This window comes from Moschus berezovskii, chromosome 4, assembly GCF_049115385.1.
Source record: "Moschus berezovskii isolate FMDL1 chromosome 4, NW_MosBer_1.0, whole genome shotgun sequence".
Lineage (NCBI taxonomy): Eukaryota > Metazoa > Chordata > Mammalia > Artiodactyla > Moschidae > Moschus > Moschus berezovskii.
In genome coordinates this window covers 52,723,708-52,751,465 of record NC_142463.1, presented here as the reverse complement: position 1 = coordinate 52,751,465, position 27,758 = coordinate 52,723,708, and the positions used below count along the sequence as shown (strand labels likewise).

Here is a 27,758-nt window from a genome sequence, read left to right as displayed (position 1 = left end):
TGTGGACATGAGTTTGAGTGTACTCCGGGAGTTGGTGATGGACAGGGAGGCCTGGCGTGCTGTGATTCATGGGGTTGCGGAGAGTTGGACACGACTGAGCGACTGAACTGAACTGAACTGAGTATAAATTAAGCAATACTTTGAATTATTATGCTGCTGCTGCTAAGGCACTTCAGTCATGTCCGACTCTGTGTGACCCCATAGACGGATAGCCCACCAGGCTCCCCCATCCCTGGGGTTCTCCAGGCAAGAACACTGGAGTGGGCTGCCATTTCCTTCTCCAATGTGTGAAAGTGGAAAGTGAAAAGCGAAAGTGAAGTCGCTCAGTCGTGTCCGACCCTTAGGGACCCCACGGACTGCACCCTACCAGGCTCCTCCATCCATGGGATTTTCTAGGCAAGACTACTGGAGTGGCTTGCCATTGCCTTCTCCGTATATTGAATTAATATACCTATTGATTATTTTCATTTTCACCCTTGGCTTCATATTTGAGTATATCAATTGCATTAGATACATATTTGAGTATATTATGAGCTAGAAGAGGAAAATGTACAGCAAGCCTTTATTAATTCAGAGGTCAGAATACTTTAGGGACTAGAGTGAATATATATTTACATATATTAAAGGTATGAATAACAAACAAAACTGTCAAAGAAATGTTTAAAAAATTTAAACTACTTTTAAAATACTTTAATATTTTAGAAATACCTATTTATAACTAATAAGATAATTATAAATACTCTTTATCAGTGCATTAAATTCTTCTAACCATCTCTCTATGCTACAAGTTTTTAGCTTGTTTCTAGTATTTCATATATTACAAGAAAAGAACCCGGATATTTCACACAATTCGTAGAAAATACTGAAATTTAGCCTTCTAAGAAACTTTCATTTGTTGAAATACATTGAAAACTAAGTAGGAAATAACATATAAATGTCTCTTATTAGTCTGCCTGAAATTTAGGCCCTGAAATAAATTTAAAACATTTATTTTCAAATATTACTTTCTACTCTTTCAGGCTGATTCTCAGAAGTAGCTCAAAACTAATAACCATTTACTAAGTTTCAGTATCACAATCAGACCCTAGACTGAAATCTGTTTGACTAATACCCAAAAGAAAGAAAAAAAATCCTTATGTAAAGTCACGTTCAAAATAAAAACTCAGTATGCATGTGTGTAAAATGTATGAAAATATCTTTAAAAAAAATCCAATTTAAAAATTATTTGAGTAACTCTCAGAAAATTAAATAAAATCTATAACTCTCCTCCTGAAGTCAGTCATTCAACAGCTATCTTTTCAGTCATATTAATTTATTAGTTGAATAAACTATTAGTACAAACACCTAGAATTATATATTCGATCTGATCTTCCTGACACACAACTACTCAGTTCGAGAGCTCCAGAGTGCTCCATTAAGTAGATATTTCTTGCCTGGAAATAAGTTAGAGGATTGTTATGATACTTTTCTGGCATCCTAGAAACATCATAAGTAGGTTTCTTTTTTGTGGAAACAGGCAAGAGAATAATTTTATGAAACTTTTTGGCATCCCAGAAACACTAATGTACTTAAATATGTTGCTTTTGTCTTAATGTGTTATATAGCCCAATAAATATATACAGACTGAAAAGGAAAAAGAACACACTTATTCCTTTCTTCTTCTATTTTTATTCCTTTCTTAAATGTGAAATAAAGTAGCTGCTGCATATACTCACACACATTAATGGCTCCTCAGTCATTCTCCCCAAATATTTCTTTTGTTGTTGATCATTTCCAGCAATAATAACAGGCATTTGCTGTCAACCAAAGGAAATTAACATTAAAAAAGCAAGATATTTCAGAATTAGGTATGTCAATTCTTTCTTTATTTCTGGCCTTGCTGCACAGCTTGTGGGGTTTTAGTTTCCCAACCAGGGACTGAACCCAGGCCCTTGGAGCAGTGAAAACTCAGAGTCAAAACCACTGGACTTCCAGGGAGTTCCTAGTAAATTCAAATATAACACTATAATTCAAAACAAGACAACTATTTTTCCCAAGTGTAAGCCCAAAGAAATGGCCCTTATTCTGCCTCTAAGTCAGAGAGCTAACACCACAAGGATATAAATCTGTTAATCCAAGTATGCACATAAAACTAAGTTATATAGGACTTGTTGGTAACGTAATATGTAAACATCTATTGTAGTAAAATGCACAATAATTAAATTTATAATAAATGACATGGTACATATGGTCAGGTCTCCTAAGACTTATTCACTAAACTTCAGCATTGCCAGCAGTGGCAGCAAGTCATCCCAATCCTTCTCCTGAATGACCTTATCTAAGAATTGCCACTGAAGCCACAGCCAAAGTGTACAGTTTCCCCACAAGGACAGGCAGGACTCCAAGTACTAATGACAACAGGGTCAGAACAATCAACTCATGGCGTAAAAATCCAGGCTTCATTGCAGAACCTTGTGTTGTTTACTTTTTAGAAGAAAACTGTATTCTGCCAACCTAACCTAGCAGTATTTTTTCATTAACAACAGTTCGGTTAGCCAATTAATTTTCTAAATAACTTACCCCTAGAGAATTTGCTTCAATAGCAGTCTGAACCCCTGTACATCCATAAGCCAATTCTTCAGTAATTAAACAGCTATCAAAAGTTCCAAGTCCAAGACCTCCTACAATATCAAAATGTTTTAAAAGCCCATTGTAATACATAGCATATCTCAATAGAAATAAAGGCAAATTATTTAAATGACTTGCAATATAACAATTAGGTTAACTTGATCTAAAAAGCAAATTTACAAATACAATATCTATAACATAAGAAACTAAAAGATTTTGGGCCAGTACAGTAACAAAGTATACTTTGTTATATAAAGCTAAAATTAGTTTTAAAATTTCAAAAAGCTCTCTTACTATTTATAATGTGGACCTTTCTTCCTGCTTCACCTTGATTTTGTAAAAATTTGATTCAACTTTTCTAAAAGTTTGACCCTTTGAGGAAAGGAGTGAAAGGAAGTCACAATTAAATGTAAAATTGAAAGTAGAATTTAAAAGCAACAACTCAACCAACCTAGACAGAGAAGTTGACAAAGATTAAGTTAACATTGTGATTTAATCACTAGGTCGTGTTTGACTCTTACAGCCCCATGGGGTGTAGCCTGCCAGGCTCCTGTCCATGGAATTCTCCAGGCAAGAATATTGGAGTGGGTTGCATTTCCTTCTCCAGGGATGTTCCTGACCCAGGGATTGAACTTGAGTCTCCAGCATTGCAGGCAGATTCTTTACCATCTGAGCTACCAGGGAAACCCCACTTTGGAACCAGTTATAAAGAAGGAAGAATGCCACTGATTGTTGAGTACAAGGCTTCTAAAAGCTGGCAAACATTGAAGTCTACACAGGGGCTGCCGCCGCTGCTGCTAAGTCACTTCAGTGGTGTCCGACTCTGTGCGACCCCATAGACAGCAGCCCACCAGGCTCCGCAGTCCCTGGGATTCTCCAGGCAAGAACAATGGAGTGGGTTGCCATTTCCCTCTCCAATGCATGAAAGTGAAAGTGAAGTCACTCAGTTGTGTCCAACTCTTTGCAACTCCATGGACTGCAGCCTACCAGGCTTCTCCATCCATGGGATTTTCCAGGCAAGAGTACTGGAGTGAGTTGCCATTGCCTTCTCCACTATACAGGGGCACATAAGTACAAAACCATTTAATGGTGACAAATATCTGAAAGAATGACTGAATAGAGTTTTAGAGTTTTCTTGTTCATATGCATGCTAGGATTAAAAATGTAAAGAAAGCTTACCACAACTTTCTGGAATGTGTGTATTCATTAAACCAAGCTCCCAGGCTTTTTTAATTAATGGGACAGGGTACTGAAAGAAATATAATAATAATAGAGATAAAAGGTTATATTTAAAATCTACTTATATTTAAAATCTTGTAAAATTTGTCAAAGACTTTCACTCCTTAAAGTGCATATACCTACCTCGCCGGTTTTATCATATTCTGCAGCAACTGGAATTATTTCCTCCCTGGCAAATTTACGAGCAGTAGCTTGAATTTCTTTCTGTTGTTCAGTGAATTCTAAGGGAAAGTTATTTTTAAAATATTTAAATAGGACAATGAGTTGAGAAAATGAAGTCAGTATGTAGATAATTATAATTATAATGGAGACTTTCACCTTTGATAGCCAGAAAGTTACAATGCAATGTGCCTTCAGACTACTCAAGATTTCACTGTTCCATATAATTAAATCTATGTCAATTCTTGCTTTTACAAATGAGTAATAGATACAAACAAGTTTTTCTCTTCCCAGTATTAAAGTAAAAACAATTTTTCTTACTTATTCTTAGCTCTGAAGCAGAATCATCATATGTTTACTAATACTGAAATGAAACCAATATGTAAGACATATCCTGACCTCAAGAATCAATCTAATTAGGGAGGTAAGACATGACCAGTGACCATACACCAATAAAACTTGTACAAAATATCATATAAGAACACCATAACTTCAATTTTACTTCTCCTTTAAACTCAGATAACTTTACAAAGGAGCCCAAAGCAACTGACAAAAGTGGTGGGAAGGCTTCTTAAATTAATGAAAGAAATAGAGTGGCTGGACCAAGCACAGAAGCCAGTTACTACTGCATTTTTTTCAATTCCACATTAACATGCAGTTTTATTATAGTTGCATCCAACATTAAAGGATAGGTAAAATTTAGGAGCAATATAGGATGTTTTGGGCAAGAAGAATGAAAGAAAAGGCAGAAAGGTAATGAAAAATAAGAATGTTCAGGACTACAGCAATCATTTGTATAGGGATGTGTGAAATAAAATGTAAGAGACGTTAGAAATTTGGTATTCAATAGCCTAAGATCAAATCTCTCATTTTACAGATAAAATGCAGAGTTCCAGAGAATATCAAGGAGAGATAAGAAAGCCTCCTTAAATGAACAATGAAATGTAGAGAAAAACAATAAAATAGGAAAGACTATAGAGATCTCTTCAAGAAAACTGGATATATCGAGGGAACATTTCATGCAAGGATGGGCAAGATAAAGGACAGAAATGGTAAAGACCTAACAGAAGCAGAAGAGGTGGTAAGAATACACAGAAGAACTATACCAAAAAGGTCTTAATGACACAGATAACCACAATGGTGTGGTCACTCACCAAGAGTCAGATATCCTGGAGTGTGAAGTCAAGCAGGCCTTAGGAAGCATTACCACCAACAAAGCTAGCTGAGGTGATGGAATTCCAGCTGAGCTATTTCAAATCCTAAAAAATGATGCTGTTAAAGTGCTGCACTCAACATGTCAACAAAATTTGGAAAATTCAGCAGTGGCCACAGGACTGGAAAAGGTAAGTTTTCATTCCAATCCCAAAGAAGGGCAATGTTCAAACTACTGTACAATTGCACTCATTCTGCATCCCAGTAAGGTTATGCTCAAAATCCTTCAAGCTAGGCTTCAGCAGTACATGAACTGAGAACATCCAGATATTCATGCCGGATTTAGAAAAAGCAGAGGAACCAGAGATGAAATTGCCAGCATTCGTTGGATCACAGAGAAAGCAAGGGAATTCCAAAAAATATCTACTTCTGCTTTGTTGACTACACAAACGTCTTTGACTGTGTGGATAACAACACACTGAAAAATTCTTTAAGAGACAGGAATACCATACTACCTTACCTGTCTCCTGAGAAACCTGCATGCAGGTCACGAAGCAATAGTTAAAACCTTACATGGAACAATGAACTGGTTTCAAATTGAGAAAGGAGTACATCAAGGCTATATATCGTCACTGTGGTTATTTGACTTATAAACAGAGTACATCATGTGAAATACTGTACTGAAATACTGGCTGGATGAATCCCAAATTATAATCAAGATTGCCAGGAGAAATATCAACAACCTCACATATGCAAATGATACCACGCTAATGGTAGAAAGTGAGAGGTACTAAAGAGCCTCTTGATGAGGGTTAAAGAGGAGAGTGAAAAAGCTGGTTTAAAATTCAGCATTCAAAAAGTGAAGATCATAGCATCCAGTTCCATCACTTAATGACAAATAGAAGGGGAAAAAGTAGAAGCTGTAACAGATTTTTTTTTTTTCTCTTGGATTCTACTGCTGATGGTGACTGCAGCCATGAAATTAAAAGATGCTTGCTCCTTGGAAGGATAGCTATGACAAAGCTGCTGCTGCTGCTAAGTCACGTCAGTCGTGTCCGACTCTGTGCGACCCCATAGACGGCAGCCCAACAGGCTCCTCTGTCCCTGGGATTCTCCAGGCAAGAATACTGGAGTGGGTTGCCATTTCCTTCTCCATGGACAAAGCTAGGCAGCATTAAAAAGCAAAGACACCACTTTGCCCAACAAAGGTCCATCTAGTCAAAGCTATGGTTTTTCCAGTAGTCATGTATGGATATAAGAGTTGGACCATACAGAAGGCTGAGAACTGAAGAATTGGTGCTTTTGAATTGTGCTGGAGAAAACTCTTGAAGGGCCCTTGGAGAGCAAGGAGATCAAGCCAGTCAATCCTAAAGGAAATCAGTCCTGAATACTCATGGACGGACTGATGCTGAAGATTCAATACTTTGGACACTTGATGCAAAGAGCTGACTCATTGGGAAAGACCTGGATGCTGGGAAAGATTGAAGGCAAAAGAAGAAGGCAGCAGAGGATGAAATGGTTAGACAGCATTACCAACTCAATGGACAGAATTTGAGCAAACTTTGGGAGATAGTGAAGGACAGGGAAGCCTGGCGTCCTGCAGTCCATGGGGTCAAAATGAGTCAGACACAACTTAGCGACTGCACAACAACATATCAAGACTGTGAGTGGCAAAGGGGTAGGGAAGGCTGGGATCTATTATGTATTGTTTGAGAACGTACTTTTATCCCATCACTATATGCCAGGATTTTACGTATGTCATATAATTTAATCTTCAAATAAACCTTGTGTTACAGACAGGTGCAACTGGTCACAGGTATTATCACTATTCCTTTACTTGACCTGCACAATCTCCCTCCGAAACACTTGTAGCTATCTCATCCTCTGTCACTCGCCAAATCACCACAGATTTCTACTACTAGTCTCTTACTATTGGGTATGAATCTGTATGTGACAAACTGAAACTAAACAGCAATGATATTCAGTTCAGTTCAGTCGCTCAGTCGTGTCCGACTCTCCGCGACCCCATGAATCACAGCACGCCAGGCCTCCCTGTCCATCACCAATTCCCGGAGTTCACTCAAACTCATGTCCATCGAGTCGGTGATGCCATCCAGCCATCTCATTCTCGGTCGTCCCCTTCTCCTCCCACCCCCAACCTTTCCCAGCATCAGAGTCTTTTCCAGTGAGTCAACTCGTTGCATGAGGTGGCCAAAGTATTGCAGTTTCAGCTTTAGCATCAGTCCTTCCAATGAACACCCAGGATTGATCTCCTTTAGAATGGACTGGTTGGATCTCCTTGCAGTACAAGGGACTCTCAAGAGTCTTCTCCAACACCACAGTTCAAAAGCATCAATTCTTCGGCGATCAGCCTTCTTCACAGTCCAACTCTCACATCCATACATGGAACAACAGACTGGTTCCAAATAGGAAAAGGAGTGCGTCAAGGCTGTATATTGTCACCTTGCTTATTTAACTTATATGCAGAGTACATCATGAGGAACGCTGGGCTGGAAGAAGCACAAGCTGGAATCAAGATTGCTGGGAGAAATATCCCCAACCTCAGATATGTAGATGATACCACCCTTATGGCAGAAAGTGAAGAGGAACTCAAAAGCCTCTTGATGAAAGTGAAAGAGGAGAGTGAAAAGGTTGGCTTGAAGCTCAACATTCAGAAAACAAAGATCATGGCATCTGGTCCCATCACTTCATGGGAAATAGATGGAAAAACAGTGGAAACAGTGTCAGACTTTATTTTTTGGGGCTCCAAAATCACTGCAGATACTGATTGCGGCCATGAAATTAAAAGACGCTTACTCCTTGGAAGGAAAGTTATAACCAACCTTGATAATATATTAAAAAAAAAGCAATGATACTAAACCTATGTTAATATCTCAATAAGAGAATAGGAAGAGACAGTGTCCCAAACTGCTATCCTCACACTGCTTTGAAATTTTCACTTAATTCTATTAAAAAAAAAACTTGATATGGAGGCTAACAATCTTAAAAAATAAAAACGTTAACCCTAGGGAGTTTTGAGTTTGCTATTTCTTTCAAGGTATGACTTAATTATCTCAGCTGCCTTTTAACTTTTTTCTGAGACCAAGTGAACTGAGAAAATGGGTTTTTGAACTAGAGAAACAGTAATACTCCTGAAGCAAGAAGTGCTCTAGGGGCAAAGGATGCCGATGAAAGGGGTTATTATTTCAAATTCCTTGCCTGCGATCTTTATTTTTGAAAGAAAAGGGGGAGGCAAATGTTATTCTGTTTTCCCCCAACACCACAGGGCTCCCCAATCCCAAGACTAAGAACCACATTTAGCACCAAACTGCTGTTCCATATATGATGGCCAAACTAGACTCTGGCTTAGTAGATACCTAGCAATGTGTATCTAATAGTGTTTAAGAAGTATTTGTTGCATTAATTTCTAAGTTGAAGACTATTCACATGGAACAGTGGATCTATTATTTATTTCGGGCTATATACTTTAAAATGGCAGGAATATATATGAAATGAATGAAAGTCACTCAGTCGTGTCCGACTCTTGGTGACCCCATGGACTATACATTCCATGGAATTCTCCAGGCCAGAATACTGGAGTGGGTAGCCTTTCCCTTCTCCAGGGGATCTTCCCAACCCAGGGATTGAACCCAGGTCTCCCGCATGGCAGACAGATTCTTTACCAGCTGAGCCACAAGGGAAGCCCAGGAATATATATACATGCTGCTAATACAAATGTATGCACAGGGTACTATTGCTGAAGAAGAAAATAAGATCAGAAAGGATGGGTGTGACTAACAGTGAACAATCTACGGATGGTGACAGACATTACTAACTTTGTTTACAAACATATTCCAGATAATTACATATAAAAGGTGGCATATATGGACTTCTCTGTTGATCCAATAGTTAAGACTCCAGCTTCCACTGCAGGGAATACAGGTTTAATCCCTGGTCAGGGAACTAAGATCTCATATGCCATGTGGCAGCCAATAATAAATAAATAATGAAACAGAAAGTCTTTTTTAAAAAGTTTCATATATATAACAAATACAAGTTTAAAGTCAAAACACAAAACAAAATATATACCAAAACTAAATCCTGATCCTGGCTCACGTTGCAGGGCAGTTTTTGTGTGTTGTGATCTCCAGTCAAAACGAGAAAGACTTCTCAGTACCTGGAAAGAATAATTTTATAACAATAAATTTGGGAATTTAAACATCAGTCAAGTAGAATACTGATAAGTATTTACAAGTAAACAGAGCAACTTGTTTGACCACATTCAGGAACAGTTTAAGTCATTACTTAAATGCCTTCAACCATAATTTGATTTTTGTATTAAGTCAATTATCAGATATTTTAACACCTATCATAAAGGAAATTCTTTTTTAAAAAATGCAACGCAAATAAAACTAATCAGTAGTTTGGTACTACTAAAATAGAATATTTCCAAGATAAATAAGAGTCAGGGGGAGTAGTAGACTTAGAACCACTGTTCCAGAAATCTCACCTTCCAGCACGAGAACACCCTGTAACTGGGGAATTGCAATGGGGGGCAAAAATAAAATAGTATCACACTACATTCAAGAATTTCCTCATTCACCAACTTTGGTTCCCTGTCCCTGGTAGCCTCCTAAGAATGTCTCTGGGAATCTTCCCCTTGAAGAACTCCATTTTCTAAGACATCTCACTTTAACAAAACAAATTAGTCTAAAAGCATGTTACATATTTTCTGCTGTTGTCTATAAGTATTCTTAGAATGTTCTGAGCCAAGGGTCAGCACACTATGGTACCCACCAGTCTGGTAAATAAAATTCTGTTGGAACACCATCAGACCACATTGTCTACTGCTGCTATCACAGCAGAGCTGGGAAACCACATGGTCCACAAGCCAAAAATATTTACTCTCTCTTTACAAAGAAGTTTGCTGGCCCTATTTTAAACCATTACTCAACTATTTGCCTTAATTTCTCAAATCTACTCATATTTCTTCAAAACGATATACAAAAATATAATCAGATATTACTTTGCAACCTATTTTTATATTCATAGAAAGAAAGGATATAATCAGATATTGTTCCTCTGCAATCTATTTTTATACTTGTAACAGTTCAATATACACAAAAAGTAACCACTTGCATTTATTAAAGTTATCAAACTGGAAACAATACTGGAACTCTTGGGTAAATGTTTAAGGAGAGCCAAAATTATACAATTTACAGTTTAAGGAATTTGACAGAATTAAATTCTACCAAGCTAGACACTGAAAGAAGAGAAACTCAACAATCTACTAAAAGATGAAGGACTGAACTTGCTTACGTTTGTCAAAATCTGTGAAAAGAAACTGTCCACTTTGTAGATAACAACTTCAACTTGTAAACAGAATTACCTGCATGTAAAGTGACAATATAGACTATCAAATGTATTAATTTAAATAACCCTTTCAATAGTATATTTTATACTACATTTTTTTAAAATTACAGAATATAAAAATTCACATTTTCTTTGTAATTTTCATTAATTTTATTTTGGAGTTAAAACATGGTTTCTCAGGTACTCATTGTCCACCAAACCTATTCTTGTTCAGTCACATTCCATGTATTAATGCACCTGAATCTCCGAGTCAACCCTAAGTATAAGGAATTAGTTTTATTCCTGTTTTGTATATGAAGAAACTGGGGCTTAGAAAGGTCAAGTAAAATTGGTCAAGGTCACTCTTCTCTTAGGAACCAGGATTATTACCTTAACATTTACGATGAAGATTTCATGCCATCAGTCACCTTGCTATACTGCTCTTTCAATTCAAGTATCCTAATTGACTATTAGATTCTATAAAGAAAAAAAATCGCACGAAAATCAAACTAAAAACCTCTTCTAAATGTGTGTTTAGACACCATGGCACAAAATCAGACCTCACAATATAGGTAAATGGTTTGTTGAGATTTTAAATAGGGAATTATCAGTGTATTTAAAATAATTTACAAAAAGTTTACATATGACCCAACAGGAAAATATGTTACATAAAACAAAGTATAAAGGTAGTTAAGCCAGGGAACAATGTCCAAAAACTTGTTTATTAACTTCTTTCCAAACCTGGAAAATGAGGTTAACCTTATTGAGTAACTTTCGAGATGATCAAAATAAGAGTGTCTTGAAAGCAAAACCGTTTATAAATGTTATTAACTCTGGGTTCTCTGCCAGAAAAACGGAATTCAAAAGCTCCAAACGTAGCAACTTTAATCAAGCATTAACCTTGCAAAAACAGCACAGCTATAACTGAAAACTTTTGCATAATTCTTAGGAATTAAGAGTCTAAGTTTTATGGGAATGTCAAAGTGGGGTAAATTTTCTGGATCATGTTTTTCTGTATCTATTTCGTCCCCGCAACAACCCTCCACCCCACGCCCCCGCCCCGAGATTGAGAAATCCAGGTCTTTTTTCCTGGTATCACCGTTTAAAATCATTTTTCAAATCCCTCAATTCCTGCCTTCAGCACCCATTAACTTGTATAGCAATGACAAATACTGGGCAATAATCCATTAGAATTACTCTGAACCCGACACTATTTTGGTACAAGATATAACTTTCTCAATTATAAATAACATATAAATGGCAATAATATTTAAGATAGCGAACTGTATCTAGTAGCTGAGACAATTTAAAATCTGTGAGACACTAGAATAAACAGACAAGCTTCACAGAAAATTCTGCTCTGGGATTTTCTTTTCTCCTTTATTTACGTACACAACGTGGAAGCGCCTCCCTCCATACTGTAAAACCAAATGGGTATTAAAATATATTAAGTATCCTAAGGAGCAGATGCTCCATTTTCCTTTTCCTCGTTACTTGGCAGGCACCCAAGGTAAAGACTATCTGAATTCTGCACTCTGTAGTGTACACATCACAGAAGACTTCCTTCTTAGTGTAGAGACTCAGAGTCAAGAGAGAGTGTCCTCCAAGAGATAATAAACTAGTTCAGCAAAAACACGGTTGTAATTTTTAGGCCCTGGCCAATTAAAAGACGGATTTACTTCGGGATATGACAGGATTCCTCCGGGCAATCTTTGGAAGGTTCTCGGGACAGAGAAAGAAAAGAGATATCCTGAAAAGGGGACGCCATCTATATATGGGGCAATTGCCAAGGAGATAGAGGAAACTGAAAACCCAGAAAGCGTTCTGTCCCACAGTGCGAGGAATGGGTGGGCGCGAAAGCCAGGCGAGGGTCCGGAATCCTGGTTGCTACCGGGAGCTGGTGATGGACAGGGAGGCCTGGCGTGCTGTGATTCATGGGGTCGCGGATAGTCGGACACGACTGAGCGACTGAACTGAACTGAATCAGGAGCGGGGTGAGGAGAGCCAAGGCGCCTGACGATTGGGCTCCTTCCTTATCACAGCTTGCCACCCCGCCCGGCCCCCTCCCGAACACCACAACCTCCACTTCCCACCCGCGCCGAGCCCTGCTCTTCCTCTCACCCCGCAGCTTCGCCTAAACAGCGCGATCATGGTGACTGCCGGTCCGGTTACGCGGTCGCTAACCCGGTTGTGTCAAGTCCGCGGCCGCGCCGGGCGAGGCACTTATCTGCCCCCGCCTACATTGTGTCCCCGCCCATTGTGGGCGGGGCCTCAGTTGGAAGAGACCCGAAGGAAAACGAAAGACGGAGGAGGGGGCAGCCTGCGCTGCTTAGTTGAACGCATGCTCAGTCGGCGATGGCTCTTTTTGCGGCCCCCGCCATCTTGGAGGGAGGACTAATGTGCTCTAGGTGCCTGACGGGACCGAATAAGTTTCTCTGAAAGAGCATATCTTCCCGTTGGTCCTTTGAATTCAGTCAACGCGCCCTGTTGGGGGAAGACTGAGGCTGACAGTCGTGCGGAGATAGAACCCGGAGGGCGAACGGTGGCGGAGGCGGGGACTGGGCGGACTGCAGGCGCCCAGCCCGGAAATTCAAGGGTCAAGTAGCAGGCCGAGAATCTGGGTGAGAGGGCTTGGCGAGGAGTTTGGCAGAAAGGCGTCTGCTGGTTTTGATCTTGGCTTTTATCCGGAGACACCTATCAGACTCAAATCGTTTCTGCTTCGAGGGGGTCAAAGGGTACTTTTCTCTGTAATATTGGACCCAAAGCAGAAGGATGTTTTGTGTTTTAAATCAAAGAGAAATGTAATCACTTGAGAGATCACAACATTTCTGAATATTCCCAAGGCTATTTATTACTATTCATGAGTGTGGAAGTAAGGGTAGAAGATGAACCTAATTTAAGTCTTCTGACTCAGCCAGTGAAAGTGAATGTCTGCCTGATTAATTCTATTAGACGTGATCTCTGAGATAACCGTGGTGTTATAATGCCCGGCAATTTGTAAAGCTGTGTATTTGCGAAAGCTAGTAAAAGCCCAGTGCAAGTCGAGGGTATGAATGTTTCCCAGGGTTCCTAGTACTTTACATTTTTGTTGGCCCCATCCTAATTTAGGGACTTCCCTGATGGCTTAGATGGTAAAGAGTCTGCCTGCAGTGGAAGAGACCTAGGGTTGGATCCCTGGATTGGAAAGATCCCCTGGAGAAGGGAATGGCTACCCGCTCTGGTATTCTTGCCTGGAGAATTCTGTGGACAGAGGAACCTGACAGGGCTACAGTCAATGGGGTCTCAAGAAGTAGAACATGGCTGAAGGACTAACACTTTCAACACTTTCAACTGTCACCCTAATTTAGGCCCTCATCGCTCACCCCTAAATTTTGAAGACCCAATACAGCCTAAATAAATAAGTTTTTTAAAATAAAATATCCCAACAAACTGGGTATAAAGAGAATTATCTCAGCATCATAAAGGCTTTGTTCATCTTTCTAAAATGAAAATCTGAAGGTTCCTAATTTTATCATCTTCCCAGTTTTGTTATTTGTAGGATAGAGTTAAAACCTAATTGTGTTACAGGAAAGAACTTTTAATTCCTAGCCCATCTGATTGCTCCACCTCCTACCACTCGAATTTCTCTAATATGTTTTTTGCACGAACTAATCCCTCTATACATAATACCCTGCCTCTTGGCTCCCCATCTGATTTTTATTTGTCCTAAGGAAAGGCAGCTCAAATGTCACCTTTGGTGAAATTCCCAGAGCTATCTGTCAAATCAAATAATGTCTCCTGTGTGCTCTTCGTACAAACCTTTTTTAAAATTTTTTTGAACTTTTTATTTTGTATTGGGGTATAACCGATTAACAGTGTTGTGATAGTTTCAAGTAAACAGCAAAGGGATTCAACCATACATATACGTGTATCCATTCTATCCCAAATCACATTCCCCTCCAGGCTGCCATATAACATTGAGCAAAGGTCTATGTGCTATGTAATAGCTCCGTGTTTGTTATGCATTTAAAATATACCAGCGTTGTACAAACCTCTTTTGTAATGTTAATAAAGGGTTAGGCCCAACATGGCCCAGTCTCTACAGAGTTATGTACACATAGTATGAAAATGAAAGTATTAAATAAGAGGAATTGTAATCTTTTACTTACATCTCTCCAAGAAAATTGTAGACATTCAATTTATAATCCGTAGTTATGATCTGTTAAATCCCTTTCTCTTCCTTTGATTTATCTTCCATTCTGAAACCACAACCAAATGTCTCTCTGTCCCTTCCTTTATACTTTATTCCTTATTGTGGAGAAAACTCTCAATAGCAGCTCTTGCTTTTCTCAATTTTTTCATTTTCTTTCCTCTCCTCTTATATACAGTACCTTCCTCTCTTCCATCCCCTCTTTTTTTTCTTTATAACTTCACTGAGATATAATTCACATACTCTAAAATTCACACTTTTAAAATGTACTAAAAACCATTCAATGTAATGATATTTAGTCTACTCACAGGATTATATGACCGTCACAACTATCTAATGTTAGAGCATTTCATCATTCCTAAAAGAAACTCCATACCTGTTAGTAGTCATTCCACATTCCCACCTTCTCCCTCCCTTTTCCCTACTTTCTGTTTCCCTAGATTTTCCTAATCTATACATTTCATATAAATGGAATCATAAAATATGTGGTCTTTTGTGACTGGTTTCTTTTCACTTAACATCATGTTTTCAAGGTATCCATGTTAAATGTGTCTACTGATACATTCTTTCCTCTTTAGGGCTGAATAATATTCTATTGTATCGATGAATACCACATTTTACTTATTCATTCATCAATTGATGGACATTTGTGTGATTTCCACTTTTTGGCTATTAGGGATAATGTAGCTTCATATGTGTATATCTATGTACACATATGGATATATGTGTATATACCTAGGAGTGGAATTGTTGGGTCATATGATAACTCAAGGTCATATGATAACATCCAAGGTAAGGAGCAGTGGCTGCACTTTGCTGGAGCAGCCGTGAAGAGATACCCCACGTCCAAGGTAAGAGAAACCCAAGTAAGACGGTACTGAGAGAGGGCATTCTGAGGGCAGACAGACTGAAACCACAATCACAGAAAACTAGCCAATCTGATCACATGAACCACAGCCTTGTCTAACTCAGTGAAACTAGGCCATGCCGTATGGGGCCACCCAAGAAGGACGGGTCATGATGGGGAGGTCTGACAGAATGTGGTCCACTGGAGAAGGGAATGGCAAACTACTTTGTATTCTTGCCTTGAGAACCCCATGAACAGTATGAAAAGGCAAAAAGATAGGACACTGAAAGATGAACTCCCCAGGTCAGTAGGTTCCCAGTATGCTACTGGAGATCAGTGGAGAAATAACTTCAGAAAGAATGAAGGGATGGCGACAAAGCAGAAATGACACCCAGTTGTGGATGTGACTGGTGATAGAAGCAAGGTCCAAAGCTGTAAAGAGCAATATTGCATAGGAATCTGGAATGTTAGGTCCATGAATCAAGGCAAATTGGAAGTGGTCAAACGAGATGGCAAGAGTGGCCGTCAACATTCTAGGAATAAGCAAACTAAAATGGACTGGAATGGGTGAATTTAATTCAGATGACCATTATATCTACTACTGTGGGCAGGAATCTCTTAGAAGAAATGGAGTAGCCATCATCGTCAACAAAAGTGTCCCAAATGCAGTACTTGGATTCAATCTCAAAAACAACAGAATAATCTCTGTTCATTTCCAAGGCAAACCATTCAATATCACAAGCCTATGCCCCAAACAATAACGCTGAAGAAGCTGAAATTAAACAGTTCTATGAAGACCTACCGGAGAAGGCAATGGCAAGCCACTCCATTACTCTTGCCTAGAAAATGCCATGCATGGAGGAGTCTGGTGGGCTTCTGTCTATGGGATCACACAGAGTCGGACACGACTGAAGTGACTTAGCAGCAGCATGAAGACCTACAAGACCTTTTAGAACTAACATCCAAAAAAGATGTCCTTTTCATTATAGGGGACTGGAATGCAAAAGTAGAAAGTCAAGAAACATCTGGAGTAATAGACAAATTTGGCCTTGGAGACAGAATGAAGCAAGGCAAAGGCTAATAGATTTTTTGCCGAGAGAACACACTGGTCCTAGCAAACACCCTCTTCCAACAGTATAAGAGAAGACTCTACACATGGACATCACCAGATGGTCAACACCGAAATCAGATTGATTATATTCTATGCAGCCAAAGATGGAGAAGCTCTATACAGTCAGCAAAAACAAGACCAGGAGCGGAGTGTGGCTTAGATCATGAACTCGTTTTTGCCAAATTCAGACTTAAATTGAAGAAAGTGGAGAAAACTACTAAACCATTCAGATATGACCTAAATCAAATCCCTTATGATTATACAGTGGAAGTGAGAAATGGATTTAAGGGACTAGATCCGATAGACAGAGTCCCTGATGAACTATGGACAAAGATTCATGACATTGTACAGGAGACAGGGATCAAGACCATCGCCAAGAAAAAGAAATGCAAAAAACAAAATGGCTGTCTGAGGAGGTCTTACAAATAGCTGTGAAAAGAAGAGATGTAAAAAGAAAAGGAGAAAAAGAAAGATATACCCACTTGAAAGCAGAGTTCCAAAGAAAAGCAAGGAGAGATAAGAAACCCTTCCTTAACGATCAGTGCAAAGAAATAGAGGAAAACAACAGAATAGGAAAGACTAGAGATCTCTTCAAGAAAATAAGAGATACCAAGGGAGCATTTCATGTAAAGATGGGCTCAATAAAGGACAGAAATGGTGTAGACCTAACAGAAGCAGAAGATATTAAGAAGAGGTGGGAACAATACACAGAAGAACTGTACAAAAAAGATCTTCACGACCCAGTTAACAACGATGGTGTGATCACTCACTTAAAGCCAGACATCCGGGAATGTAATGTCAAGTGGGCCTTAGGAAGCATCGTTACAAACAAAGCTAGTGGAGGTGATGTAATCTCAGTTGAGCTATTTCAAAACCTAAAAGATGATGCTGTGAAAATGCTGCACTCAATATGCCAGCAAATTTGGAAAACTCAGCAGTGGCCACAGGACTGGAAAAGGTCAGTTTTCTTTCCAATCCCAAACAAAGGCAAAGCCAAAGAATGCTCAAACTACTGCACAATTGCACTCATCTCACACGCTAGTAAAGTCATGCTCAAAATTCTCCAAGCCAGGCTTCAGCAATATGTGAACCGTGAATTTCCAAATGTTCAAGCTGGTTTTAGAAAAGGCAGAGGAACCAGAGATCAAATAGCCAACATCCGCTGGATCATGGAGAAAGCAAGAGAGTTCCAGAAAACCATCTATTTCTGCTTCATTGACTATGCCAAAGCCTTTGACTGTGTGGATCACAATAAACTGTGGAACATTCTGAAAGAGATGGGAATACCAGACCACCTGACCTGCCTCTTGAGAAACCTATCTGCAGGTCAGGAAGCAACAGTTAGAACTGGACATGGAACAACAGACTGGTTCCAAATAGGAAAAGGAGTACGTCAAGGCTGTATATTGTCACCTTGCTTATTTAACTTCTATGCAGTGTACATCATGAGAAACACTGGGCTGGATGAAGCACAAGCTGGAATCAAGATTGCCGGGAGAAATATCCCCAACCTCAGATATGCAGATGACACCAGACTTATGGCAGAAAGTGAAGAAGAACTAAAAAACCTCCTGATGAAAGTGAAAGAGGAGAGTGGAAAAATTGGCTTAAAGCTCAACATTCAGAAAAGTAAGATCCTGGCATCTGGTCCCATCACTTCATGGCAAATAGATGGGGAAACATCAGAAACACTGGAAATAGTGTCAGACTTTATTTTGGGGGGGAGGCTCCAAAATCACTTCAGGTGGTGATTGCAGCCATGAAATTAAGAGACACTCCTTGGAAGGAAAGTTATGACCAACCTAGATAGTATATTAAAAAGCAGAGACATTACTTTGCCAACAAGGTCCATCTCATCAAGGCTATGGTTTTTCCAGTAGTCATGTATAGATGTGACATTTGGACTATAAAGAGAGCTGAATGCCGAAGAATTGATGCTTTTGAACTGTGGTGTTGGAGAAGACTCTTGAGAGTCCTTTGGACTGCAAGGAGATCCAAATAGTCCATCCTAAAGATCAGTCCTTGGTGTTCATTGGAAGGACTGATGTTGAAGCTGAAACTCCAATACTTTGGCCACCTGATGGAAAGAACTGACTCATTTGAAAAGACCCTGATGCTGGGAAAGATTGAGGGCAACCAGAGAAAGGGACGACAGAGGATGAGATGGTTGGATGGCATCACCGACTTAATGAGCATGAGTTTTCGTAGGCTCTGGGAGTTGGAGATGGACAGGGAGGCGTGGTGTGCTGCAGTTCATGGGATCTCAAAGAGTCGGACATGACTGAGCTACTGAACTGAACTGATGATAGCTCCGTGTTTGACATCTGAGTTTCTGTTTTTTTCCAACAGGCTGCATCATTTTATATTCCCTGTAGCAATGTATGAAAGTTCCAATTTCTTTACATCATCCTTAACATTATTATCTGGTCATTTTGATTACAGCCATTCTAGGAGATGTGAAATTATATTTCATTGTGGTTTTCACTTACATTTCCTTGGTGACTAAATACACCCAGTACCTGTTCATGTGTTAATCGATCATTTGTGTATCTTCTTGGAGAAGTGGCCACTCAAATCCTTTGTTCATTTAAAACTTAATCTTTTTATTAGTGAATTGAAAGAGTTCAATTTTTATAAGTACTTTATTAGATATATTATCTGCAAATGTTCTTTTCCATTCTTTGGGCTATTTTTTCTCTTTTTTGATGGTGTCTTTTGAATGAAGTTTTTAATTTTCGTAAAGTCCAATTTATCTGTTTTTCTTTTCTTGTTTGTGCTTTTTTTGTATCTAAGAAATCTTTGCCTAACCCACGTTTGTGAAAAGTTACTCTGATACTTTCTTGTAAGAGTATTATAGTTACATTTCTTACATTTAGGCCTATGATCCATTTTGAGTTAATTTTTGTGTACAGTGTGGGGCAGGAGTCCAAATTTATTATTTTGTATGTGGATATCCAGTTGTGACAATGTCTCATATTGCATAGCTAATCTAAAGCCAAGGAAAAGTGTTTTCAATTTTGAAACATTTGAATCTATCTAGTATTTGATATAGTTTGAAAGGTCTTCCATTCTGGAAACAATCTTTGGTAACTTAGTTGAAGATCTTTTATTTTTTGTAAAAATATAATTTTTATTTATAATCCTTTCCTCAAAACTTTCTAATCTAATTTCCATAACTAAAATAATTATTCTTTCATCATCTCTCCATATAAAGTTTGGGCTTCCCTGGTGGCTCAGACAGTAATGAATCTGCCTGCAATGCAGGAGACCTGGGTTTAATCCCTGGGTTGGGAAGATCCCTGGAGAAAGGAATGGCTACCCATTCCAGTACTCTTGCCTGGAGAATTCCATGGACAGAGGAGTTTTGCGGGCTGCTGTCCGTAAAGAGTTGGACACAACTGAGCCACTAACACTTTCAGTTTCATATAAATTTTGTTTGTGTGTGAGCAAAAATCCAAGCTAATTTATGAATGGTCAAAGATACAAGCTTAGATCCTGTTATAAATCATTAAAACACTATTTATTGGACATTTGATTCTGATTTTAAATGGTTGATTTCATGTTTTTGTTGTTGTTTTGGAGCAGAAATTTTTTTCTAAATTTTTTACGCTGTTGCTGAAATTATGCTCTAAAATGGTTTGCTTTATTTTCTGTAGATTTGCTTACACAAGGAACAGATTTTAAATTTTGCTCTGCTGCATCAAATTTTAATTGCCAGTTATTGGAAATTTTCAATATGTCTTCTTCAAATCTCTTTTGTTCATTGGCATTCCGGTCATATTACTAGCTTCTTTATCTCTGTCTGATTTTACATTGTATTATATCTTCATACAAAATTTAAAATGTGTCCATGTTTATGTTTTTAAATTATCAAGTAACTTAATTACAATATCATTTAAAAATTTAAGTATTTACATTTATTTATCAAATAAAATTTATTTCAGTTCAGTTCAGTTCAGTCGCTCAGTCGTGTCTGACTCCTTTGACCCCATGTCCATCACCAACTCCCGAAGTTCACTCAAACTCATGTCCATCGAGTCGGTGATGCCATCCAGCCATCTCATTCTCTGTCGTCCCCGTCTCCTCCTACCCCCAATCCCTCCCAACATCAGACTCTTTTCCAGTGAGTCAACTCGTCGCATGAAGTGGCCAAAGTATTGCAGTTTCAGCTTTAGCATAAGTCCTTCCAATGAACACCCAGGATTGGTCTCCTTTATAATGGACTGGTTGGATCTCCTTGCAGTCCAAGAGACTCTCAAGAGTCTTCTCCAGCACCACAGTTCAAAAGCATCAATTCTTCGGCGATCAACTTTCTTCACAGTCCAACTATCACATCCATACATGACCATGGGAAAAACCATAGCCTTGACTAGACGGACCTTGGTTGGCATAGCTCTCACTATACCTATGTTGCTCCTGCTGCTGCTAAGTCGCTTCAGTCGTGTCCAACTCTGTGCAACCCCATAGACATCAGCCCACCAGGCTCCTCCGTTCCTGGGATTCTCCAGGCAAGAACATTGGAGTGGGTTGCCATTTCCTTCTCCATAACTATGTTAGGTAGTTTGAATAGGGAAAAGGAGTCCCAAATGGTGGTGGCCAAAAGACAAGGAAGGGAAAAGCCCGTGAAAATAGAACAAAGGAAGGTCTGAGGACCTGAGTGAGGCCCTCAGGTAAAACAAACAACACTCCTGGCTGGCCCAATTTACTTAGGGCAGGCCCAGGGAAAAAAAGCAAATAAAAAGAGGAGCCAAAGCTAGTTCACTTTCTCTCTCTCTCTCTCTCTCCCATGCCCTGGGGCACACTTCTATTCCCATCTTTAGACCAATGTGCCCTCACACCTTGAAGATGGATTTTTCCTGCTATCTTCTAAAAAAAAAATAGAGCTGTAACACTGATTTGTCTAACAGCTATAACATGGTCCATTTGAGACCTGAGAGCTATAACACAGTCTGTCCAAGACCTGAGAGCTGTGACACACCGAGGGGGATTTAATGTCCGTCACTCCAAATCTTCGTTGTGAAGAAACAAAACAACCGAGGAACATACACTCGCGTGACATCTAGTACTATTTGTATAATATAATTCAGTTCAGTTCAGTCACTCAGTCATGTCCGACTCCTTGTGACCCCATGAATCACAGCATGCCAAGCCTCCCTGTCCATCACCAACTCCTGGAGTTCACTCAAACTCATGTCCATCGAGTTGGTGATGCAATCCAAACATCTCATTCTCTGTCGTCCGCTTCTCCTCCTGCCCCCAATCCCTCCCAACATCAGAGTCTTTTCCAGTGAGACAACTTGTCGCATGAGGTGGCCAAAATATTGGAGTTTCAGCATTAGCATCAGTCCTTCCAATGAACACCCAGGATTGATCTCCTTTAGAATGGTCTGGTTGGATCTCCTTGCAGTCCAAGGGACTCTCAAGAGTCTTCTCCAGCACCACAGTTCAAAAGCATCAATTCTTCAGCGATCAGCTTTCTTCACAGTCCAACTCTCACATCCATACATGACCACGGGAAAAACCATAGCCTTGACTAGATGGACTTTGTTGGCAAAGTAATGTCTCTGCTTTTTAATATGCTCTCTAAGTTGGTCATAACTTTCCTTCCAAGGAGCAAGCGTCTTTTAATTTCATGGCTGCAGTCAGCATCTGCAGTGATTTCGGAGCCCAGAAAAACAAAGTCTGACATGGTTTCCACTGTTTCCCCATCTATTTCCCAGAAGTGATGGGACCAGACGCCATAATCTTTGTTTTCTGAATGTTGAGCTTCAAGCCAACCTTTTCACTCTCCTCTTTCACTTTCATCATGAGGCTTTTGAGTTCCTCTTCACTTTCTGCCATAAGGGTGGTGTCATCTGCATATCTGAGGTTGGGGATATTTCTCCCGGCAATCTTGATTCCAGCTTGTGCTTCTTCCAGCCCAGCATTCCTCATGATGTACTCTGCATAGAAGTTAAATAAGCAGGCTGACAATATACAGCCTTGGCGTACTCCTTTTCCTATTTGGAACCAGTCTGTTGTTCCATGTCCAGTTCTAACTGTTGCTTCCTGACCTGCAGATAGGTTTCTCAAGAGGCAGGTCAGGTGGTCTGGTATTCCCATCTCTTTCAGAATGTTCCACAGTTTATTGTGATCCACACAGTCAAAGGCTTTGGCATAGTCAACGAAGCAGAAATAGATGGTTTTCTGGAACTCTCTTGCTTTCTCCATGATCCAGCAAATGTTGGCTATTTGATCTCTGGTTCCTCTGCCTTTTCTAAAACCAGCTTGAACATCTGGAAGTTCACGGTTCATATATTGCTGAAGCCTGGCTTGGAGAATTTTGAGCATGACTTTATGAGCATGTGAGATGAGTGCAATTCTGCGGTAGCTTGAGCATTCTTTGGCATTGCCTTTGTTTGGGATTGTAATGAAGACTAACGTTTTCCAGTCCTGTATCCACTGATGACTGTTCCAAATTTGCTCGCATGTTGAGTGCAGCACTTTCACAGCATCATCTTTCAGGATTTGAAATAGCTCCACTAGAATTCCATCACCTCCACTAGCTTTGTTCATAGTGATGCTCCTTAAGGCCCACTTGACTTCACATTCCAAGGTGTCTGGCTCCAGGTGAGTGATCATGCCATCGTGATTATCTTGGTCGTGAAGATCTTTTGTGTACAGTTCTTCTGTGTATTCTTGCCACCTCTTCTTACTATCTTCTGCTTCTGTTAGGTCCATACCATTTCTGTCCTTTATCAAGCCCATCTTTGCATGAAATGTTCCCTTGATATCTCTAATTTTCTTGAAAAGATCTCTTGTTTTTCCTATTCTATTGTTTTCCTCTATTTCTTTGAATTGATCTCTGAGGAAGGCTTTCTTATCTCTCCTTGCTATTCTTTGGAACTCTGCATTCAGATGCTTATATCTTTCCTTTTCTCTTTTGCTTTTCATTTCTCTTCTTTTCACAGCTATTTGTAAGGCCTCCTCAGACAGCCATTTTGCTTTTTTGCATTTCTTTTCCACGGGGATGGTCTTGTTCCCTGTCTCCTGTACAATGTCACGAACCTCTGTCCATAGTTCATCAGGCACTCTATCTATCAGATCTAGTCCCTTAAATCTATTTCTTACTTCCACTGTATAATCATAAGGGATTTGATTTAGGTCATACCTGAATGGTCTAATGGTTTTCCCTACTTTCGTCAATTTAACTCTGAATTTAGCAATAAGGAGTTTATGATTTGAGCCACAGTCAGCTCCTGGTCAAATTACAATGTTATGTTGGCACCTGGAAAAAACTCATTGGACCAATTCAATCCACTGATTCTGACTAAATGGGTATTAGCAGTTGACCCATTGAAAAAGACCCTGATACTGGGAAAGACTGAAGGCAAAAGGAGAAGAGAGCAGCAGAAGATGAGATGGTTGGATGGCATCACTGATTCAGTGGACCTGAACTTGGGTGAACTCTGAGAGATAGTGAGGGACTGGGAGCCCTGGCATGCTGCAGTCCTTGGAGTCGCAAAGTGGCAGACACAACGCAATGACTGAACAACAACAACAGCAAGTGGGTATTTTATTTTTCTATCCATCTGTCTATCTATATAATGGAGAGAAAGAGAGGGATTCACTGTAAGTAATTGTACAAGGAATTGGCTCATATGATTACGGAGGCTGTTAAGTCCCAAGATCAACAGTTTACAAGCTGGAGACCCAGGAGAGCTGATAGTATAGTTGCAGTCTGAGTTGAAAGGCCTGAGAACCAGGAGAGTTGATGGTATAAATTGCAATCTAAGTCTGAAGACCAATGTCCCAGCTTCAACAGTCAGGGAGAAGGAATTCTATTCTACTTTTTTTTTATTCTGCTTTTTTTATCTAGACTGGTCCATGGTGGGTTGGATGAAGCTCACATTAAGGAGGATAATCTGTTTTACTCAATCTGCCAATTCAAATGTTAATCTCATCTAGAAATACCTCACAGACACAACCAAAATACTGTCTGGCCAAATATTTGATTGATCAAGTTGTTTGATCCAAGGTCCAGTCAAGCTGTTCTTTTGTGTCTGATTTACTTCACATAGCATAGTGTTTTTAAAGTTCATCCATGTTGTATTGAACCATTTCTTTTTGTGAATGAGCTATATACTCTTGTATGCATATACCACATTTTATTGTATCTAATCAGTGGCTGTAGCCATGAAATTAAAAGATGCTTGCTCCTTGGAAGAAAAGTTATGAGAAAAGTGTAAACAGCATATTAAAAAGCAGAGACATCACTTTGCCGATAAAGGTCCGTATACTCAAAGCTATGGATTTTCCAGTAGTCGTGGATGTGAGAGTTGACCATAAAGAAGACTGAGTGATACTTTTTAACTGTGGTGTTGGAGAAAACTCTTGAGAGTCCCTTGGACGGCACGAAGATCCAATCAGTCTATCCTAAAGGAAATCAACCTTGAATATTCATTGGAAAGACTGACACTGAAGCTGAAACTCCAATACTTTGGCCACTTGATGTGAAGAACTGACTCATTGGAAAAGATCCTGATGCTGGGAAAGATTGAAGGCGGGAGAAGGGAATGACCGGATGAAATGATTGGATGGAATCACCAACTCCATGGACATGAATTTGAGTAAACTCCGGGATTTGGTGGTGGACAAGGAGGCCTGGCATGCTGCAGTCCATGGAGTCACAAAGCGTTGACTCGACTGAAATGAACTGAAGGAAAGATAATATTGACCTTGGCTCACCCTCATGACTTCAACCCGGCCCTGTCAACCTTTGACCCAATTATATGCTGATTTCCCTTTAAAGTCTCATGAATATGCAAGCACCCTTATCTTAAAACTTCCTCAATTTTGCTGTTCTTGGAGACACTGCTTTAGAAACATCCAGGTGTTCTTTCTTCTTACCGTTCAGTTCAGTCACTCAGTCGTGTCAGACTCTTTGCGACCCCATGAATCACAGCACGCCAGGCCTCCCTGTCCATCACCAACTCCCGGAGTTCACTCAAACTCATGTCCATCGAGTGGGTGATGCCATCCAGCCATCTCATTCTCTGTCGTCCCCTTCTCCTCCTGCCCCCAATCCTTCCCAGCATCAGACTCTTTTTCAGTGAGTCAACTCGTTGCATGAGGTGGCCGAAGTATTGGACTTTCAAATTCAGCATCAGTCCTTCCAATGAACACCCAGGATTAATCTCCTTTAGAATGGACTGGTTGGATCTTCTTGCAGTCCAAGGGACTCTCAAGAGTCTTCTCTAGCTGCTGCTGCTGCTGCTAAGTCACTTCAGTTGTGTCCGACTCTGTGTGACCCCATAGACGGCAGCCCATCAGGCTCCCCCGTCCCTGGGATTCTCCAGGCAAGAACACTGGAGTGGGTTGCCATTTCCTTCTCCAATGTGTGAAAGTGAAAAGGGAAAGTGAAGTTGCTCAGTCATGTCTGACTCATAGCGACCCCATGGACCGCAGCCTACCAAGCTCCTCCATCCATGGGACTTTCTAGGCAAGAGTACTGGAGTGGCTTGCCATTGCCTTCTCCGGTCTTCTCTAGCACCACAGTTCAAAAGCATCAATTCTTCGGCGATCAGCTTTCTCCACAGTCCAACTCTCACATCCGTACATGACCACGGGAAAAACCATAGCCTTGACTAGACGGACCTTGGTTGGCAAAGTAATGTCTCTGCTTTTTAATATACTATCTAGGTTGGTCATAACTTTCCTTCCAAGGAGTAAACGTCTTTTAATTTCATGGCTGAAATCAGCATCCGCAGTGATTTTGGAGCCCAAAAAAATAAAGTCTGACACTGTATCCACTGTTTTCCCATCTATTTGCCATGAAGTGATGGGACCAGATGCCATGATCTTTGTTTTCTGAATGTTGAGCTTTAAGCCAACCTTTTGACTCTTTCTTGTTACAAGTGATGCCAAAAACTTGAACTTTGTGAACTGGTGCTGGGTCAAATCTCAGAGACAGAGTTTTGTGTGGGTAAAGTAGAAAGAAGATTTTTATCGCTTGCCAGACAAAGTGGGTTTGTGCCTCTGAAAAGTGTGTGTCCCCCAACCCAGGAGGATTTGATGAGTTTTATAGACTCTTGAGAGTCCTTTGGACTGCAAGGGGATCCAACCAGTCCATTCTAAAGGAGATTGATCCTGGGTGTTCATTGGAAGGACTGATGCTAAAGCTGAAACTCCAATACTTTGGCCACCTCATGCGACGAGTTGACTCACTGGAAAAGACTCTGATGCTGGGAGGGATTGGGGGCAGGAGGAGACGGGGGCGACAGAGAATGAGATGGCTGGATGGCATCACCCACTCGATGGACATGAGTTTGAGTGAACTCCAGGAGTTGGTGATGGACAGGGAGGCCTGGCGTGCTGTAATTCATGGGGTCACAAAGAGTCGGACATGACTGAGTGACTGAACTGAACTGATAGCAATGGTTCAAGGACAGAGTTACTGATAAGGGTCAGGATGTGTGCAAGGCTTGTACTCCTTTAATCTGGCCTCAGGTCATCTCCTAATGAGCTTCTCTTGTTCCTTTAATCTGGCCTCAGGTGGTCTCTGTATTAGCTTCTTGAGGCTATCAAAGTGTGAGCTTCTCTGGAATGAAGAATGTGAACATCCTTCATTTGGTGGGGATGTTAGTTCTGCAGAAGAGCTTAAAGATATTGTTACATGTATCCCTTGAGGCAGAATCACAACCCAACCCCAAGCTGCACTATTGTTCCTTGACTGGTCATCTCTTGTCTCTGCATCCTCTCCTTTCCCTGATTAGCAGCTGTTCAAATAAGCCCTTTGGAACACAGTGAAGGTCATGGAGACTGGGGTCTATTCCCTACAAATAAGAATCAAGGGACACAGAAAAGACTTCTGTGCCCAGGAACCCCAGTATCCTGCTCGGTTTCACAAGAAAAAACTTGCTACTCTTAATTTTTGACTTGGTTGTGTCTTTTGACTTAACACCCACCAAGAAGCAAACCCAGTTGCTGGGTAACACTACCAATTGTGCCTCTCTCTACTGCTTAAATAAGCTTTGTGCTTCCTGCTTTTGGTCACTTATCCTTATGTGGAAATTATTGTTGCCTGGAGTATCCACCTATTTTCTATCATCCCCTTACGGAAA

At 40.1% G+C, this 27,758-nt stretch overlaps 1 protein-coding gene across 1 annotated transcript in view; it reads right to left on the bottom strand.

The window, feature by feature from the left end:
- Window positions 1–12,784, bottom strand: part of ACADM (acyl-CoA dehydrogenase medium chain) — a 36,446-nt gene extending 23,662 nt beyond the window's left edge. The window contains exons 1-6 of the mRNA XM_055402255.2: window positions 12,631–12,784; window positions 9,247–9,334; window positions 3,970–4,067; window positions 3,787–3,856; window positions 2,560–2,660; window positions 1,716–1,796 (exon numbers count right to left, since the gene is read on the bottom strand). Coding sequence (XP_055258230.1) covers window positions 1,716–1,796; window positions 2,560–2,660; window positions 3,787–3,856; window positions 3,970–4,067; window positions 9,247–9,334; window positions 12,631–12,660 — 468 coding nt within the window. The 5' untranslated portion in view covers window positions 12,661–12,784. The remainder of the gene's footprint in view (window positions 1–1,715; window positions 1,797–2,559; window positions 2,661–3,786; window positions 3,857–3,969; window positions 4,068–9,246; window positions 9,335–12,630) is intronic.
- Window positions 12,785–27,758: the final 14,974 nt, after the last annotated feature.